The 13,832-nt window shown below is 40.3% G+C and overlaps 1 protein-coding gene across 4 annotated transcripts in view; it reads left to right on the top strand.

The window, feature by feature from the left end:
* dlg2 (discs, large homolog 2 (Drosophila)) overlaps positions 1 to 13,832 on the top strand; it is an 861,897-nt gene that overhangs the window by 830,027 nt on the left and 18,038 nt on the right. For 3 of the 4 annotated variants that reach the window (XM_067986281.1, XM_067986283.1, XM_067986282.1), the window contains 2 exons: positions 2,188 to 2,360; positions 5,527 to 5,636. In XM_067986281.1, coding sequence (XP_067842382.1) covers positions 2,188 to 2,360; positions 5,527 to 5,636 — 283 coding nt within the window. Of the gene's footprint in view, positions 1 to 57; positions 99 to 2,187; positions 2,361 to 5,526; positions 5,637 to 13,832 lie in introns of those variants that run through there. The other variant, XM_067986284.1, reaches the window with a different exon arrangement.

Here is a 13,832-nt window from a genome sequence, read left to right as displayed (position 1 = left end):
GACACCAATACAAATTGACATTAAATACAGTGTTATATTTTACAAAATATATTTTAGTGCTGCGAGGATTCATTTGAAGGGCATTGTGGAGTAGAGGGACATGGATGTATGCCAGCAATTCCCAACTCAGATGTGCCATTGGGAAGGCAGTTGTTGACCAGATGCCAGGGAAATTGACAAATTTGAGAGTCACTCACTTCAGTACAGAATGGCACCAGTTGAACCCTGGTATTCAGTTTCTCCCAATCCTCACCACCCCACATTTACAGCTCCCAGTACTTTGGGGAGAAGTATTCAAAAAAATGGCTGCCACATTTGCTGACACAAAACAATGACTACTTTTCAAGGTAATTCATTGAGTGTGAAGTGCTTTGAGATGTTCCTAAAAGGTGTGATAAGGCGCTACATATATACAAATCTTGTTTTCTTTCTATCTGTCATAAAGATGACCATATAACTGAAAAAGTAAATAATATAGTTACAATGTACAAGTAATTTAAATAATATTGTGCGAGCTGAAAAGAAGTAAACTGTGTAAAACAAAGTTATATTAAAATTCCCATCCAAAAACTTGTTAAAGGGAGAAAAAACTATTTGACAGCAGTCAGCACCTATCCCGGTATCTTGGTGTCAGAGCTGCTTTTTCATGACTGTACTTCTTCTATATTTTTATTAAGAAATACCTTTATAGTGTGACACATTTATTCCAAACTAGATTCGTATCAGCTCACCACTGGCTACTCAGCATTTCTTCAATTTTAAACTGCACACTGTCGAGTTCCTTTCTTCACCATTAAATCAAAACCCCAGCCTTTTATCTTATTCCACAATGATTGCCAGGCTAGTAAATGTCTCCCATCAATTAAGGTAAACCAAAACCTAAATGTAACTTTTAGCCACCAAATTATTGGGATATTTAGGGGCACTTAATCTTGTTTCTTTTTCCACCATTTGTCCCTCTCTGCTATTATCAAATTAGCAACCCTGACACTCATTGTCCAGACATATTCTAATGAGAGAATGCTGAATTACAGAAACAGTCTGGACTGGGGTTGTTGCTTCATCAACATGATTGTAAAGCAGGGCTGCAAAGAAACAATTACTGAATTGGCAGATGTAATCAGTCGGCTGCTCTTATTTGTTTAGGGTATTGCAGCATGCAGCACATTGCCATTTTTATGGGTCCTGATTTCAACCCCATTATTCACCATGGAACAGGATCTTGATCTCAGCCACACTGCTAGGGCAAGGTGTAGATTGGAGTCTCGGGAAAGAAGATCATCAGGCAGGTTACCCCAAGCTGTTTTGCACCCATCCTGGCATTATAGAGTGGCATTAGCACATCACATCTGCCCTCTTGGCTAGAAAATGGTGTATTACTAGAAAATAATATGGCACCTTAAAATAGGAAGAAAATAAAAAGGTTTAAAGGAGATATAAAATAAATGCTATTAGTTATGACTGACAAAATTGTACACAACTCTCTGCTGTTCCATTCATAAAACAGAGCTGATTTTAACGTGCTCATCGAAGGGATTTTACAGCCACTTACCACTGGCTGCTTTTAGAGATGGGATAATGACTTTAGATCATATACTTTTGGGACTCATCTTTGCCGAATCAGAATCAGTGTATACTTTAATGGTGTTTGTTTAATAGAATTCAGATGAAGGAATCATGTTGCTTACCCAGGAGGTGTTCCCATTAACAGACTTCTATTGTACATAAATACTGTTTCATTAAATAGGTTAACAAATTCTAAGGTGTAATTTACTGCTAATCAATGCATGCCAGGAAATAACCACCCATGTGTGCATTAAAAAGCCCACTGTGTCTTTTGAAAGGCTTCTCTTGTGGCACTCAGTTATGCAGCCTAGAAAGTTATTTTTGAAGTTTCTATTTTATATGACTTTACTGAGGTTGTTAAAAAAATTATCTAGATGGTGTTTTTGAATTGCACCCATTATAGAATACAGACACAATATTTGTTTTAAATGGTGGATTTTAAAAACACTACAGGACAGACCAAAATATGGTGTTGAGTCAAGCTGTAGACATTTTTAAAACATTTTTTAGAGCTAGACAAGGATATAGCTGTTGATATTGGTACTAGCATTGTGAAATCTTCACATATTTGGTTATCTGCCGTTAAATACTAAATTATGCTTTCTCCCCTCTTTTAAAAAGATACCACAAGACCAAAGCGTGACTATGAAATGGATGGACGAGACTATCACTTTGTTACCTGTAGAGATCAGATGGAAAAGGACATCCAGGAGCACAAATTTATTGAAGCAGGACAATATAATGATAATCTATATGGAACTAGTGTCCAGTCTGTAAAATATGTGGCTGAGAGAGTATGTTGTTCCTTTTAATTTTTTTTAAACAAGATTCTGGGGTGGGAGTAGAAAACTTAAACTTCTCAAGGTGAGGAGTGGGACTGTTTAGGATGGAAATTAGCCTGCTTTTTGCAGTGAGTGTCATCATCAAGCACTCCCAGGTCAAATAAACCTTGTTTCAGATTCAGAGCAAAGCCCCTCTACTCTTATCCTTGGGATTTTCCAGAAGGAGAATCCATTTGTTTGTGCCAATTATAGCAATCATTTTTTTTTGTTACAGGAATGTGACACTACATTCATGCTGAAATAGTATAGCTATTGACTCCTGATTCCAAAATTCCATCCTTGCAATGTTAAGGAGAGATCAGGTTATTAAAATAATCATTTCGAAAAGATCTGCTGTAATTCCTAAAAAAGCCTGAACAATTTTCTTTTAAATTGTTCAAAAACACATTAGTGATTCAATTATGACAAAAAAAACTTTTTTTAAATTTCCAATGTTATTATTTTTGATTTACAAATTTAACAGAAAAAATTGCAGAATTTATTACACAAGTTAATTTTGAAGCAAAAAATGATTACAGAATTAATCAAATATCTATACCAAAGTAGATACACTAGACTTAATTTAACTCATTTACGAGATAGAAAGCTACATATCCAAGTTTGCCGATGACAAAAAGATGGGCAGCATTGTAAGCAGTGTAGATGGAAGCATAAAATTACAGAGAGATATTAATAGATTAAGTGAACGGGCAAAACTGTGGTAAATGGATTTCATTGTAGGCAAGTGTGAGGTCATCCACTTTGGACCTAAAAAAGATAGATCAGAGTACTTTCTAAATGGTGAAAAGCTCGAAACAGTGGAGGTCCAAAGAGACTTAGAGGTCCATGTACATAGATCATTAAAATGTCATGGACAGGTACAGAAAATAATCAAAAAGGCTAATGGAATGCTGGCCTTTATATCTAGAGGACGAGAATACAAGGGGGTAGAAGTTATGCTACAGTTATACAAAGCCCTGGTTAGACCACACGTGGAGTACTGTGTTCAGTTCTGGGCATCGCACCTTATGAAGGATATATTGGCCCTGGAGGGAGTGCAGCGTAGATTTACTAGAAATGATACCTGGACTCCAAGGGTTAAATTACAAGGAGAGATTACACAAACTAAGATTGTATTCTCTGGAATTTAGACGATTAAGGGGTGATTTTTTTAATTCATTCATGGGATGTGGGCGTTGCTGGCAAGGCAAGCATTTATTGCCCATCCCTAATTGCCCTTGAGAAGGTGGTGGTGAGCCGCCTCTTGAACCGCTGCAGTCCGTGTGGAGAAGGTTCTCCCACAGTGCTGTTAGGAAGGGAGTTCCAGGATTTTGACCCAGCAACGATGAAGGAGCGGCGATATATTTCCAAGTCGGGATGGTGTGTGACTTGGAGGGGAGCGTGCAGGTGGTGTTGTTCCCATGTGCCTGCTACCCTTGTCCTTCTAGGTAGTGGAGGTCACGGGTTTGGGAGGTGCTGTCGAAGAAGCCTTGGCGAGCTGCTGCAGTGCATCTTATGAATGGTACACATTGCAGCCACCGTGCGCCGGTGGTGAAGGGAGTGAATGTTTAAGGTGGTGGATGGGGTGCCAATCAAGCGGGCTGCTTTGGCCTGGATGATGTCAAGCTTCTTGAGTGTTGTTGGAGCTGCACTCATCCAGGCAAGTGGAGAGTATTCCATCACACTCCTGATTTATGCCTTGTAGATGGTGGAAAGGCTTTGGGGAGTCAGGAGGTGAGTCACTCGCTGCAGAATACCCAGCCTCTGACCTGCTCTTGTAGCCACAGTATTTATGAGACTGGTCCAGTTAAATTTCTGGTCAATGGAAGGGAGAGTGGAACTGAACACTGTGCAACCATCAGCGAACATCCCCATTTCTGACCTTATGATGGAGGGAAGGTCATTGATGAAGCAGCTGAGGATGGTTGGGCCCAGGACACTGCCCTAAGGAACTCCTGCAGCAATGTCCTGGGGCTGAGATGATTGGCCTCCAACAACCACTACCATCTTCCTTTGTGCTAGGTATGACTCCAGCCACTGGAGAGTTCTCCCCCTGATTCCCATTGACTTCAATTTTACTAGGGCTCCTTGGTGCCACACTCGGTCAAATGCTGCCTTGATGTCAAGGGCAGTCACTCTCACCTCATCTCTGGAATTCAGCTCTTTTGTCCATGTTTGGACCAAGGCTGTAATGAGGTCTAGAGCTGAGTGGTCCTGGCGGAACCCAAACTGAGCATCGGTGAGCAGGTTATTGTGAGTAAATGTTGCTTGATAGCACTGTCGGCGACACCTTCCATCACTTTGCTGATGATTGAGAGTAGACTGATGGGGTGGTAATTGGCCAGATTGGGTTTGTCCTGCTTTTTGTGGACGGGACATACCTGGGCAATTTTCCACATTCCTATGTTCCTATAAAACATTAAATCAACAGACTTACATAGCAATTGTCTAGAATGATTTAGCAAAATGTGCAAGGATAACTGTGCAGCCTTTTCTCAGTTAGGGGTTAAAATGTTGTGCCACCTTTGGCATTGTGTTCCCTACTCCTCGCCGGCCAGTAATTTCTTTCTAAATTTACATGTTTATTGCACATATATATATATCTTGACATAGGAAAGTGATGAAAAAGTACAGTCTCCACATAGCCTTGGAGCTGCATGGCTTTGATTACTCTTTGCTGAAATTCAGAGTATTTTTCAGATTAAGTCACTAAAGCAAAAATCACAATTCACATAGTTGTTGATGATGTGATGAAGACTTTGCTGGATTGAATTTAAAGTGATTAGTTTTTATTTGTATGCTGCACACATAGTTATGTGTCAGCAACAATGTCATTGTCTTTCAGCATGGAAGATCAGAATCAGAACCATTACTTAATCATTCTTTTAATAAAACTGCATACAGGTAGATTTAATTTGTTAAAGGGGGAGGCTTCAAACGGCTGCTGTAAATAATTTATAAATGATTTTGTAGCCATTTTTAAATACTTGAGTGTAAATTATTGTGCAAGTTAATCTGTCATCCTTATTACTTTGAAAAATAAATGATGTATTGTAGCTTAAGGTTTGTCACCAGTTCTTTGCCAATATAGAAAATCTTGCTGTGCTAAGTATAACAAACTGTTTCTTATTTCCTTTAGGGCAAGCATTGCATACTTGATGTTTCAGGAAATGCTATAAAACGGTTACAAATTGCACAACTTTATCCCATTGCTATTTTTATCAAACCCGTGTCAGTGGAGTCATTACTGTAAGTATTTTGCTCCTTCCCAAGTTATGATGTTCAGTGTTTAGTACCATAGGACAGATTAACCTAATGCCTCTGTCTTTAGTGGTTCAAATCTTAATGAAAAGATTTGCAATTGCATAGTGCTTTATTGTGTCTCTCAGAAACACCTCAAAATGCTTCACATACAATGGAACCCTGTATCACAATGTTTGTCTAATTGGGTAACTGGGTATTTGCCCATGTTTCGCTGAGTTATGGCTTGTTTCCACCTATTTACTCACTGTGAAAAAACACCAAACCAGATTGCAAACCCGATGTGATCCAAGTTGATTTAGTTCACTTAATGCCTGAAATTGATCCAAGTCAAATTCAGATGCCTCTATCTCTTAAAATAAAAATAAACAGTGCTTCACGTGAACCTTGGAACGTAGGCTTTGCACGTGCATGCCACTATTTTCTACACCCTTTCATTAGTTTGCTATCGTTGTGCTGGCTACTAAGATAATAGCTGCTTTCTGGCTGGAAACCTATTATGGTCACATGGGTAGACCAATTTGTTGGTGGTCTAAATCTAAGTCTCTATCAGTCAGGCACTGTATATGTGTTGTGTCATGGTTGTAGGAAATGAGATAACTGAGGGCGGAAGGGGATGAATATTATCTGTGTCTGGTCTCTGCTGGTTTAGGTCACGTATCCATGTTCTGTAGGGATCTACTAAAAGAAAGAATGTGTTCCATGCTCTTTGGCGGTATATGAAGGTACTTTTGCTGGCCTGCAGTTATCAAGATCCCATTTTGATTTCAGCTTCACAGTGACACAAATCATAGGAACTCCAAAAACCAGATCCTGAAAAAACAAATTTCAACCCAGGCATCTGCCTGCAAGTAAAACAGTGTGCTGCTGCTTGTCCCCCGCAGCAGCATTGGTGGCAGGGCAGTTTAATAATCTGTAATTAAATAAACTACAGGGTTCTTCCATGCCATTGCTCTGCCCTGCAGTGAGTGGTCGTTTCACTTGTTGAGAATTAGTGTCGCATAACTCTTGAATTTGTATGCTATTGAGTAACAAACTGGTACATCATTTCATCTGCTCAAAGTTAGATACAGAAAATTAGTTTCACATGTTGTATTTTCAAAATAAGTAAAGATATAGTAATTAAAATGTCACTTCAAATCAAACAAGTATGACTGAAAAATTCCTATGGATATAAGATGATATATTATTTTAATAAAGCCTTTTCAGTCCAGACTGCACACACTGTGGCAACAGCTTTCACCTCCCTGTGTCAGTGTAATTGGCTTCAGGCTGCTAATCGTGCTTGCAAACAAGAATCTGTCAGTTTGCAGAAGTTCATTCCACTTGAAGACTCTACTTTGCTTAAAGGTTCATGGTGGTAGTGGCGAGGGGCCAGGGATAACATAGATAATTTCTTTTATTAAAAAAGGGTTCTAGAGTACTGTTAGTACATTTATGCAGTGGCACCTTCCCACATCTTTTAGTTTGCGTAAAGTCTTTCTGACAGGTGTGCACAGGTATTGTACTTCTGTATATTCTTCTTGATTTACTATTTAAGCCATTACCTTCAACATTAAGCTAGTGATCAGTCTGCTGCCCAGCATTCAGAATTCCTTGTGTAGCTTTAAAAGCAGCCGATATTAAATTTCTGTAAAAGTGATTTCTGTATAATTATGAATGCCTAGTCTTATAAAGTAGTTACATATAGGATGACAGATGGGCACCGATTTTCATCCCCGTTTTTGGGCGGGAATGGGGCATTAATACTCCTCCTGTAATCTAAGCTGACACTTCAGTGAACTACTGAGGGAGTGCTGTACTGTCAGAGATGCCATCTTTTGGATGAGATGTTAACCCTGTTCAGGCGGACATAAAAAATCCCCTGATACTATTCAAAGTAGAGCAGGAGAGTTTTCCCAGTCTCCTGACGAACTTTTATTCTTCAGCTAACACCACAAAAACAGATTAACTGGTCACTTATCTCATTGCTTTTTATGGGGCCATGCTGTGTGCAAATTGGCTGCTATATCTGCCCACGTAACAGCAGTGACTGCACTTCAATTCATTGGCTAAGAAGCGCTTTGGGACATGATAGGCACTATATAAATGCAAGTTCTTTCCTTCTCTTTCCTTAAAATTATATAGCATTTTTATGCTTTGCCACAGAAAAGGCAATCCTGTTCCTGAAAGGGTTTAACTAAGTAGAATATATTGGGTTTGACCTCATGAGTGAAAAATACAGGGCTTATATAATGCATTTTAAAATGATCTTTTCTGTTTATCAGCTTTTCTGGATTACAGTAGTGTATTTATGCACTAGGTTTGCACACCTTTGTGAAATCAAGACAAAAATCATGAACTATTTTAAAGTGTCAGCAGAATTTATCAGGACTAATTTTCCTCCCTCCCTCTCGATCTAAGCACATCAAGTGGAGTATACCCAAAGTGACCTCCGTCTGATTTAAGCCTCTCTGTGTTTGTGGGTTAAGGGAAAGAATGTGTGCCATCTGCCAAGTTCTAATTTATTTCAGTTGTTCAAATGAAATAACTGAAATAAATTATAACTTGGCAGATGGAGATAGAGAAAACAACACAGGGAAGGAGGATGTGGAACACAACTCAGTTACTAAAAGTAGCAGTGAATTTGTGTTTGGGGGAGGTCAGTTCAAAGTTAAAGGTAACTGGTATGAGAATTGCCAACTGGTAGTTCCAGCATGGTTAGTGAAAGATTACCATGTTAACAGTGGCACCAAAATGAGACTAATATCACCAAACCATCAGAGCAATATCTTGATAGAGCAAAATATAGCACCATGGAGGGTTGGGTGCAGGTGTGATTCCCCACTCTGTTGAATTTCTGGCTCCAGCCTTCTGCATGGGAGGCACTGTGCAGACTCCAGGGAAAATCTAAGGGAAAGTTGCTGGAGGAGGGAAGATCCGAGGGAAAGATGTCCCTGGGCTGCTCGTATGCACTTCCTGGCCGCTATCTACAAAAAACTGCTTTAGAAGAGGTCCTAGCGAAAGAACATTAAAATAGACCAACATCCAAAAAAAATCAATAATCAACAAATAATCTTGCAGAGTAGATAACATCTGTCATGCATCAGCACAATTACTCACATTTATTGTAGTTTCTTATCTATAATCATTTTATTGGTAATTCTTTGTCAAAGACATTTCATTTCCTTTCCCCTCTTCCTCAAGCAAGTGTTAGAAGATGACAAAGTTGATCTGAATGCAATAAGAAATAGGGTTTGCACAGCACATAGACTTCCAATGATCTGTGCCAAGGAGTGATAGGACACAGTTCCTCATAAGATGAGTTCCTATCATGCATCCCACAGGGAGGGACTATAAAAGACTGAATTGATCCCCATTGATTTTGCTCACCTGGTGTACAGTTACAATACAGCAGAAAGCTGGGGATAGGAGAGGTGTGCGGCCCGAGAGAAGAGAAAATAACTTTTAAAAAATGTAAGCAAACATGAAACAACTATCCCCATCAAGCCCATCCACAGACCAAGTACAATCCATCCTACGATGCATTCTCACCAATCCATTTAATCTGCTTAGGAAAGGTTCTTGCGACATCCAGAGCCAAATCGAGATAAATTCCAGAACGTACCCTTACAACCTCTATCATTCATCATAAATTAATTGCTTTACTTGTCAAAGGCGTTTCCATGGTCCCATTAGATCAGGAATCGTCAAATTTCATGATTATCACTATCTATGCTTATTGCTTCTGAATCCATGTTGCCCATTCTTTGTGGCAGCTTCTTGAAATGAACTTCAATAGTGCAGTATTCCTCACAATGGATATTACACCAACTGATCTGTAATTCCAAAGCTTATGCCTCAATTCTTTTATAACATTCTTGATAACATTCAAGTGTTTGGATACAGAAACTGTTTATATGGAGTTCATAAAAATATTAAACAGATCCCACCTATTTCATGCTTCGTTTTGTGGAAGTTCCAAATGAATGACACCTGTTCCAGGTGCCCTGGAAATATTTAGGGAGAAAAATTGGATAGGGGGCGTTTTTGGGCCTAGGTAGCGTGATGTGCTATTACCCCGCGCCCAATGGCCCTGTGCAGGCAGGACGCAAGTTTCGACCCACCCCAGGACTTACCTGCAATCAGCGTTCCTTTCCAGACCGTGTACATGGAATCAATGCAATTCACACTTTCCACCACTAGAGGGAGCGCAATCTCTTAAAGGGAGGATGTTTCTTTGAAATCTCTTAAAGGTAGCTGGTACCTGTTATGTGCTGAAAATAACAGTCTACTGTCTGCACGGAGTCTGAACGGATATCAGACATCGCACACGTAAAACACAGATGCAGGTCCCATCCCTATGTTTACACTCTGATGAGTTATGTTAAAACATTGAATAAAGGTTGCGCACTACTAAATCCCACATCCTCCAATCTGCACGCCAGACCTCACCAACCTGCCGATCTGAGTTGGTACCAGGCCTGTGAGAATGCATGCACCAAGGTTCTCTGCTGATGCACTAGAGTCCTTGGTGCAAGAGGCATCCTATATCAGTGTGGGGGGGGGAATGCAAGAGGCCCTCCAGACATATATCCAAAAGGCAGTGGGAGGCAGCGGGGGACGAAGTCAATGCCTGGCGCACAGCATCATGAACATGGATGCAGTGCAGGAAGAAGTTCAATGCTTTGACATGAGTGGTCAAGATGAGTGAGGTCAACTGTCAAGTGGCGTCTCCTACCAACTGCACCACGCACTACAACCCCCATCCCCCATATACCAACAAACTCTTTCCATCAGTACTCAACTCTTCCAACCAGATGCTTCCTCTCACCCTTACACGTTACCACTGTTTCAAGCCACCCACCCACAACTTACAGGCCACACACACTGGCAGCTATTCAACCATGACAGGTAAATCACCCAGGCACATGCCCCGCTTTCTTGCAGGAGAAGGTGGTGCAGATCAAGAGGCAGCAAGTGGCAGTGGCATTTAGCCCCTCAAACCTATTCCGCCATTCAATGGGATCGTGGTGGACCTGTGACCTAACTCCATATACCTGCCTTAGCCCCATATCCCTTAATAACCTTGGTTCACAGAAATCTATCAATCTCAGATTTGACTTTCACAAGTGAGCTAGCATCAACTGCTGTCTGCAGAAGAGCGTTCCAAACGTCTCCCACCCTTTGCGCGTAGAAGCATTTTCTAACTTCAGACCTGCAAGTCCTGGCTCTAAATGTTAGGCCATGTTCCCCCGTCCTAGTATACAAGTGTAGGAGACCTCCAAAAACAGTTACAAATGTCTCGGCAGCCAGAAGCAATAATCCAGCCACTAACCTGTAAATCCTGCATGGTCCCTTTAAATAGCGCCGGTGGGGTTTCTCCAGGCACTCTAAGACCTTTCAGATGGTCGGGTTAAGACTGTGCATCCAGTAAGCGTTAAGTCCCAAAATTGTGGCTATCACTTTAAATCAGCATTGCACACTGATTGAAGCCATTTTCTCCCTACTTTACATGATTCCAGTGTTCGTTAACTGCGCCTGCGCTAACTCCTATACCAAGATGGTGTCTGGCGCACGGCACGCCGAAACAATGGGCACTACACGGCCCAATTTAGCGCCCTCCATTCCTTAAATTTCTTTACAACATATCCTTTACTGAACTTCATATATGTTGTGTGTTCATTTGCCACTAAGGTGTTCAGAGAGAAGTCTAAAGTGAAGAATTAATCTAACACCTCCATCATCTATATTTCTACCCAATATTTCTCTTAAATTGAAATATCAGAAAACTATTGAACATTAATGTGCAAGCTCTATTTCTGGGCACCATATAAAATGTAAAGCATGTAATACTGCTCCTTTACCAGCAATTTACCAGCTGGAGTATTGTATCCAGTTCTGGGCACCGCACTTTAGGAAAGATGTGAAGGCCTTAGAGAGGATGTAGAAGAGATTTATTAGAGTGATTCCAGGGTTGATGGACTTTATTTATGTGGATAGACTGGCGGAGCTGGGGTTGTTCTCCTTGGAACAGAGAAGGTTGAGAGAAGATTTGATAGAGGTATTCAAAATCATGAAGGGTCTAGACAGAGTAGGTAGAGAGAAACTGTTCCCATTGGCAGAAGGGTCAAGAAACAGAGGACATAGATTTAAGGTGATTGGCAAAAGAACCAAAGGTGACATGAGGAAAATCTTTTTCACACAGCGAGTGGTTATGATCTGGAATGCATTGCCAGAGTGGGTGGTGGAGGCAGATTCATTCATAGCCTTCAAAAAGGAACTGGATAAGTACTTGAAAGGAAAAAAATTGCAGGATAGGACGGGGGAGTGGTACTAGCTGGATTGCTCTTGCACAGAACCGGCACGGACTCAATGGGCCGAATAGCCTCCTTCCATGCTGTAACCTTTCTATGATTGTATAATTTGTGATCAAATGTAATGGGAGTATTCAAATGAGGCATATTTAAATTTTGAAAGATATACGGGATTATGAAAGATGTTGGAACTTGTTTGTGTGCATTGCTAAAAAGAGACAGTTAAACTCGTGTACTACACTATTCCATTGGGTTGGGTCTGTTGCCACAGCCTGCATCCACTCCACAGTTGCAATACCACATGCTGTCTTCCGAAAGCCATGGACTGCAGTGGGGTTGATACTAAATGGAGTCTTTCGTAATGAATGAGTTAACTGTCAATCTCACGTTTACTTTTGATGTAAAGTGACCGGTAAATGAGATCTTGATGCTTCATAATATACCTTGTTTAAATATGGTTCTGTGGTTTGTTTGCAAATGGTGTACTGTGCACAACTTAGACCTACGGATGTAAACCTAAAGAGATTTCAAATCATGTGAGTTGTAATGTTGCTTTTATCTTGAAATGGTGCATCTTGGTGTAAGGAATTTAAGCTGAGAGGGTGATAAAATGCAGTGCATTTGAAAATTAAGTCGTTGACTTGGAATGGCCGTAGGCTAGCCTGGAGCATCGCCAACATTGCTTTTGTAAACAACACTGAACAAGAAGATTAATGTCAAAGATATGACTTGGTTCTGGACAACTTTGAACCCATATTATCCTGCAGCCCCTTTCCAATATGAAGTATTCAATAAGCAATGCTACCTGGACTGAGGTCAGCATCAGACGGTCAACTTCCAAAATTCACCTGACATCCAACAAATGAAAGTTCAACTGTACAGTTACATGACTGTTGACACCGGCTGTATGAATCTATAGGCTAATGTGCATTGATGAGCCTTTCTCCATTGGCCAGAAAACAGTGTAGTCATTTCAGAAGTGAAGTAGAGTCAAACTACCACTTGGGCACGTGTGTTTTGATTCCAGCAGATCCAGAGGTGTTTAATAGCAACAGAACATTGCTGATTACGTGATGAAGATTAATATCCAGACCACAGTACATTCGAAGTGCATGGATATATATGGATATCCTAATATGTACTGGTGTCTGTTTATGCTGTGCAATATCTATCAGTCACGCCGTATGTCTGATTTGTTAGATATTTGATGCAATATTTTTCAACTGGTCAAAATTACATACACAAGTTGTGTAATTCTGGTGTGTAACCTTTATTGTGAGTTTTGTGGTATAGAGAAGTTATAAGGTTATTTTAGAGTAATGAGCCTATGCCTTTACTCTAGGATGTATGTCAAAGATGCTTTCTGGAAATTTTGTGTTGCAAATGTTCACCTTTCAGTATGAAGTACTTGCACTGTATGCTTTTGTTTATCAAAACAATATTAAAAAAAATATTTTCACCTAGTACTGCCGTTTAAAAATAAAATGCAAAGAATTAAGATGGTGTTAAAAATCCTTTTTATTTTTTGTGGAAGGGAGTTGGGTGTGCGCAGAACTGACTTAAAGGAAACCTGGCTTTGAGAGAGCTGAATTAGCATAAGGGGATTGGGTGGGAAAGTGGAGTTGAGGTCGAAGATCAGCCATAATCTGATTGAATGGCGGAGCAGGCTCGAGGGGCCGTATGGCCTACTCCTGCTCCTATTTCTTATGTTCTTATGTTAACTCTTACAGCAATACAGACTTACTTTACCAGCTCACAGTTCCCAGGAGTGCTGATGAACTAACTTATTGAGATCTTGTAGTACCCCACATTGGCCAGCAAAAAGTATTAAAAAGTTGACCTGGCCACTCCAATGACACGGCCAGTTCAAATTTCATTGCTGCTGAAT

Source organism: Heptranchias perlo, chromosome 6 (assembly GCF_035084215.1).
Source record: "Heptranchias perlo isolate sHepPer1 chromosome 6, sHepPer1.hap1, whole genome shotgun sequence".
In the NCBI taxonomy this organism is placed as follows: Eukaryota; Metazoa; Chordata; class Chondrichthyes; order Hexanchiformes; family Hexanchidae; genus Heptranchias; species Heptranchias perlo.
This window is presented reverse-complemented; position numbering and strand designations above follow the sequence as displayed.